At 42.5% G+C, this 6,190-nt stretch overlaps 1 protein-coding gene across 2 annotated transcripts; it reads right to left on the bottom strand.

The window, feature by feature from the left end:
- Positions 1-254: 254 nt before the first annotated feature.
- Positions 255-5,860, bottom strand: LOC147626626 (uncharacterized). Of its 2 annotated transcripts, XM_086816684.1 has the most exons (7): positions 5,516-5,860; positions 3,314-3,373; positions 2,935-3,111; positions 1,307-1,405; positions 975-1,217; positions 511-860; positions 255-366 (listed from the first exon to the last, which is right to left on the bottom strand). In XM_086816684.1, exons 2-6 carry the CDS (start codon positions 3,362-3,364, stop codon positions 558-560), a joined length of 873 nt encoding a protein of 290 aa, XP_086672810.1. In that variant the 5' UTR covers positions 3,365-3,373; positions 5,516-5,860; the 3' UTR covers positions 255-366; positions 511-557. The 2 variants fall into 2 exon arrangements, with proteins under 2 accessions (XP_086672810.1, XP_086672809.1); XM_086816683.1 differs by having other exon boundaries at positions 255-860.
- Between the last annotated feature and the right edge of the window lie 330 nt (positions 5,861-6,190).

Genomic DNA, 6,190 nt, shown 5'->3' with positions numbered 1-6,190 from the left:
TTAGCCTAATAAAGTGAAGAACACGGAAGTTATAGCCGGCAAATAACTTGCAACTTCCCCTTTCTCACTGTCTATTAACAAGTCCCAAAAAAGTTACTGCACCTCATAGAGCTTCCATTCTCAGAATCCTGTAGAGCCGTCTGAATACAAGACTAATATAGAGCTTAGGAAAAGTTATTTCCATTGTCAAATCTTGCATTATTATGAAATACTTTTTGTGATCTCTCATTTTTCTTCATACAAGCTTTAGAAATTGAGGACACAAAATTATCAAGTGCTTTGGATTCTGGAAGAAAATGTGTGGGCCTTACAAGTTAGAAAAATAGGTTTTGAGCTTTTGTGAGATGCTTGAAATTCTTAAGGATCCTGCATCCACAGACTCACATCACACAAAAGTGAGGTTCCAAAGAGAAGCAGTGTTCTTAGTGACAAGGTTGTTAATGATGTACCAATTCGGCAACCCTTTCAGTCTTAGAAAACCAAAATTGTGTTAGAAGTCAAGAGGTTTACCCTCCATCGACTTCAAGTTAAGAGTCTAACAAGCTCATCCGTTGTCATCATGCACTCACTGGAGACACTTTTCCATTGAGGCATGGTTCGGAACTCACGGCTGATGAGGCATCTCCATTCAAATTTATGGATGACAAATCTTGCCATGACAAAGCCGGCTTGCTATCATCTTCTTTCATTATGCTGGCATACTCATCTTTGTCGAACCTGGATGCACTTCTCCCTCCAAAAGCACATTCTAGTTTGTCCAAGTCAAACAGGCTTTCCATTACCTTCTGACTTTCATCATCTTTGGTATATACAAATTTCACCTTCTTTTGCGTGTTGGGATCGAGGAAAGGTCTAACAACCTAGACAAATTGAAACACTGGAAATATAACTAAGCTAACAAGCAAGGGAAGACACTAACTTCGGAAAAAAAAACAGTATAAGAAGTTGCAAAAACAATGGAGGTCAGCACTTACGTTCCAAAACATCTCAAAAACTTTTGGAGGGTTGTATAGAATAGCATAGGCAAGTCTCTCCGGATAATGGCTCTGTAGAACGTGTGCCGTCTCTCGAGCTGTCATTAGAGGTATCATGGACATGTTCCAGCCTTCAAAATCAACGAGCCATACCATCTGTTCTTGGTCAGGAGGCAAGTTAAAGATGGCATTCTCCATACAATACACCAGATACCTTATTTGACCCTCCAGCTGGTTGGTGTTCTGTCATCACCAAAATAAGAGTTGGTACGTGCTTTAGAGATTAAAAACTCCTTTTTTCACTAGAACACCCAACACCCGAATGACCCTACCTCAACTCCAGGGCGCATCACAAGAACAGTCCTTCCATCCTTGTCACGAAAATTTGCTCTGTATATCTTTCCTGTTTCTCCTTCTTTGGCAACTTCTTCCTGCCATATATGAGTAGCATGAAAAGACAAGTCACTACAAAGGCTGCCACGGGAACTTGAGAAAGGCATCAAAACTGCTGGCTTCTACAAAGTAATCTAATCGCAGGTAGTAAAGACTTGCCAACTGGTCCCCCAAGAGCTCTTGCTTCATGTGATTCTTACTTTTATGAGATTTTTTGAACCTCTTGGAAGACCAGGGATGTGTGGCATTGAAAATCTGACCCCTTAGAGAGACAAGACGGATTCAACTTCAAGCCTGCAACCCTTCCACAAAGCCCAACAATGGCCACTACGGCGGGTAACATGGAGGGTTAAGCCAATTCCACCATAAGAAGCCAAAAGGCAGTATCACAAGCACTCTAGAAAGTGCAGCTCTGCCCAAAAACACATTAACATCTCAACATATGGCAGGAATGATGGGTGCAGATGTCACCTAGATCCATGGAAACATAAAAACATGTTTGGTGGGTTAGAAACCTGCAAAACATTTCACCAAACCCCAAAACCTTGACTCAATAAAAAACGCCCAAATCTATTGAGTCAACTTTTTTTCCTTTTCTTCACGGGTTTCATGCACCTTCTTCCTTGTTTCAGTCCATTTCAGCTTTTGTGTGCAGCCCATTTCAAGGTCCTTTTAGCATGTTTCAAGCCCATTTGGGGCAGGTGATCCACCATAGCCAATCTCCCCTCTCCTCCCCCTCTTCCAATGGTCCTCTTCTCCTCCTTCCTCTTCCCACCTTAAATTTGGAGACTTATCTCCTCCCCCTCTTCCGATGGTCCTCTTCTCCTCCTTCTTCCCACCTTCAATTTGGGGACTTAGTTCAATTTTTGAAAAAAATGAATAAAATTTGCAAAAATCCCAAAAGTTGGATTTTGAGAGAAATTTAAGTGAAAGCAAAAAATCCCCAAATCAAGTTGGGGTAATGTAATTCAACTACAAGTTCGGGAAATTGAAGTGAAATTGCAAAACCCCAAATTGGATTTGGGGATTTTCGCACTCACTTCGATTATAGTAAAATTGATGTGTTATTGCAAAAATTCCAAAATCCATATTTGGATTTCTAAAATATCACTGAAAGTTGCCAAATTGAAGTGAAACAACAAAAATCCCCAAATTGGATTTGAGACTTTTTACAATTTCACTTCAATTTGGTGAAATTAAATGACAGCAAAAATCCCCAAATCAAGTTGTCACTTAAGCTCTTAATGCATTTAAATATTAATTAGCAGTCTGACTCATAAAGACATATCAGTCCTTTTGTTCAAGGACAAAACATTTGTAGGCTGCAGATGAACAAACGTTTCTATGAAGCAAGCCTATGTGATAACACCATATAAATAGAGTACAACAATTATTGTGTGAGAAGGTATCTGAAGCAAGCCTACGTGATAACACCATATAATAAATTAGCCAAATCTTGGAAGCTTGTACGTGCCCAAAATCAGCATTCTAAATCCAGCTGGCCAATGCTTGTTTTACAGTCAAATTCAGAATGGCATATATTTACAAGTTACGTAAAAACACGTACCCATTTAACTTGCTCTGGTTTGTATTGCTCTCTCCACTTCAAGGTTTCCTTGAGCATTTTTCCAGCCTTTTTTCGACTCCAATTGTTGGCCCTTAAGTACCGATAAAGACAAGCATCTGAGCAAAATTGAGCCTGGAGCCCAGTTAATGTGCCCATAGAGCTCCGAAGTTCATTTAACTGAAAATCCAAAAAGCACTCATGTGAAAAATGCAACACTTAAACAAGAAAACCCTTGCAGTAAGTAAAATTGAAGTTCCTTTTGATGCACAGTCGAAAAAATATTCAACATGAGATGAGACCAAAATCTAAACCCAACAAACAGAAAATAAGGAAATCCTTGAAGAGAAAGAACCCAGCTGCAATACATAAACTCACATACTTTAGCTTTTTCCTCCACTACAGAGAGAGATCCATTCTTCTTCAAAGGCATGTTTGTATTCTGCATTCCAGAGTGAAATAAATGCTTTAGTGACATGAAGCATGTCTGAAACAGCTTGATGCTGTGCACCATACAAACTTACATTCAAAGACGAAAACCCAAACAAAAAAGCAAGCGTTAATTTAATTCCCACCAACATCTTGGTGTCAACTAGTCAGCTAACCAGCCGATGCCTCTGTACCTTCTATGAATTGTGCAAGTAAGTCCTATGTGTTCCTAAGCATCCCAAATCCAAAGTTTGGTGACATGATCCGCAACTTCTTATGGTCAGGACTTGATGGCACGTCAAATACTAGGGCTAGAGTTGCTTGGGAAACTATTATCCTTCCCAAGCACGAAGGGGGATTGAACAACATTGATCTAGAGCTCCAATGCAAAGCTCTGCTTTGCAAGTTGGTGGTTAGAGCATTGCTTCCTAGTATTGAGCCCACAAAGTATTTCTTCATGTACCATATTCTTAGATGTGTCCCTAAGAGCGGTGGTGACGGGAGGCACAACACATGTTTTATTTTCTCTGAGGCAGATTACCCCCCCCCATCCTCCCCACTAGTCGATTCCATTATCCAAGCTTGGAGCAGTATGCCGATGTTTCTACATCATAGACCCCCAAGCTCAATAGTCATTATGTGGAACGACCTAATCAAAGATGATCTTAGCAGGCCCCTCGATGCAACAGGGTTTATGCAGTGGCAAGGCTGGGAGAGATGCGCAGCGACAGTATTTGACAAGAAGAATTTCAAGCGTCTTCCAGATGACGATGAGAAAGGCATCTACCAAGCACCTAAGAGGGAGTCACCAATGGATTGCACAGATTGATGTAGCTATCACTAACCACTGGATCACTGGTACATATTTACATGAGTATCATCACTTGTGGTTGGGAGTTTTTTTTGGGACAGGCATACCCCTTCAGGTGTTGGGATTCTCAAAGCCAGAGGAGGAAGAGGGTGTCGCCTTCTATTCTATTCAGTCTGGATTGCGGATGGAGAGATGTGATACAGGGTGTCGCCTTCTATTCTATTCAGTCTGGATTGCGGATGGAGAGATGTGATATACAGGTGATCACACCGGGCTCTGTGATCTGTCCAGTGAGAGTACTGGGTAGCTATGGGAAGCGTTGGTATCCTGACCCTTCCCCAGAGATGATTACTCATGGTATCTATGGCTACATGGTGGATGCCCTATTAGATATATACATTGGGACTTTGGTAAGTGGGAATGGATGGATGTGACTAACCCGTGAGGGGAATTCCTTTTTTCAGCTACTGTGTGCATAATGCCAACCGCTCATGCTTGGACAGACCCAAAGAGTTCCCAATCTTAGGCCTCACTAGGAGGACACCCTCCATTCAGAGGAGATTCTGGCAGACACTCTGGCACTCGTAAAAGAGGAGCCAGATCTCTTACTTCTTCTGGCTGTTTCCACACAATGGGTTGCCCACCAACCAATGGAGATCTATTTTCGGCATGAATCCCTCTTGTCCTAGTAGATGCCCAGGTCCATCCGAGACAGTGTACCATTGCTTGTGGGAGTACAAACAAGGCAGTGACCTCCATGAATGGGATCCTGCAACACATAAGTCACCTGTTACCTTAACAGATTCGGTAATGGGCATCAGAAAGTAGCATTCCAAGGACTCTGGGAGATCTCTCGAGTAAAGTCACACAGCCAAGCCATTACCATTCATCATATTCACAAGGGCACTACACACGATAAATTTCACAATATGAAGAAGCAGCATTGGGAGGAGTCGAATGCACAGTGCGAGATCCTGCAGCGTCGACAAAGAGAGGAAACAGTAGAGCTCTCACAGAAGTGCCACGAGACTGAAGAACACAGATCAGACTACATATATGGCATGAAGAACTATAAAGCTTTCAGCGTCAGGATCTTTATTGTTTTATAAACAGCAAGGGTTGAACCGAAGCCTTCCTTGAACAAGCCATGAGTAAGAAGCTTACAAGGTAAGAAGTACCATTTTGAGGGCAAAAAACCTCCAAAGAGCCACATAGAAACTATCTATGGTAACAACAGCAAGGCTGGTACGTACCTCTGTGTGTGTGTGTGTGGGGGGGGGGGCGGGGAAGGGAAGGGGAAGGGGGGGGAGGGGGCGAGGGGCTGTGTTGGGTTTGGATACATACCTCAAAAGATCTCACAGCACTATCGTCACAGCGATGGCGCCTCTGCAAACGAAATAGGGTATACTTGAGGGCTTAGGGTTTCATCACCCAAGAGCATGGGTGAGAAGGTACACCAACTCTGCAGCGAAGGGGAGAAGCTAGAAGCTTTCTGATGACAATCTGTGTGAAGCTCGAGGCTATGGGGAGGTATCCTGCAGGGAGAGCACTTTCCTATGCGAAGCTTTCGCCTCGCAACCAGCGCTAGCGCTCCTTAACACACACACACATGCACAGCACAGCACCAGCTGCACCACGACGCCTGCATAAAAGCATTGAGGAGCTTTTATCTGCTGCACATATGTTTGTATAATACGTGTCAGATGTCTGAGGATGCCATTATAAAATTCATATTATTCACTTTTCAAGCTTGCCCTGCTAGGAGCCTGTTCCCACACTGGTTGGCCACACCACCACCAATGGTCAAAAGAAAGCCTCTCTTCACACACGGATAAATTCTCCACCGACGGCCTCGAGGCGTGCTCGACATAAACCTTTTTTCTAACCCTAAAAAATAACGACATTTAAAAAAATTGATCGGTTTTTCTTGCTAAATCAACTGTCTTGATTTTTGTTGTTTTATTTGCAAGTTATTAGATAGGTAAACAAGTAATTAAGTTATCAGGTAATTAAGTAGGC

Source organism: Cibotium barometz, chromosome 22, assembly GCF_041138505.1.
Source record: "Cibotium barometz isolate CiBa-2024 chromosome 22, ASM4113850v1, whole genome shotgun sequence".
In the NCBI taxonomy this organism is placed as follows: Eukaryota; Viridiplantae; Streptophyta; class Polypodiopsida; order Cyatheales; family Cibotiaceae; genus Cibotium; species Cibotium barometz.
This window is presented reverse-complemented; position numbering and strand designations above follow the sequence as displayed.

What these genes read in the sequence shown, in the direction of transcription:
- LOC147626626 (XM_086816683.1), bottom strand. Translation starts at nt 3,364, where the DNA reads ATGCCTTTGAAGAAGAATGGATCTCTCTCTGTAGTGGAGGAAAAAGCT. An exon ending in TGATGCGCCCTGGAGTTGAG is followed by an intron (nt 1,218 to 1,306) that starts GTAGGGTCATTC and finishes TGGTGATGACAG; the next exon opens with AACACCAACCAGCTGGAGGG. An exon ending in TTTTTGAGATGTTTTGGAAC is followed by an intron (nt 861 to 974) that starts GTAAGTGCTGAC and finishes CAATTTGTCTAG; the next exon opens with GTTGTTAGACCTTTCCTCGA.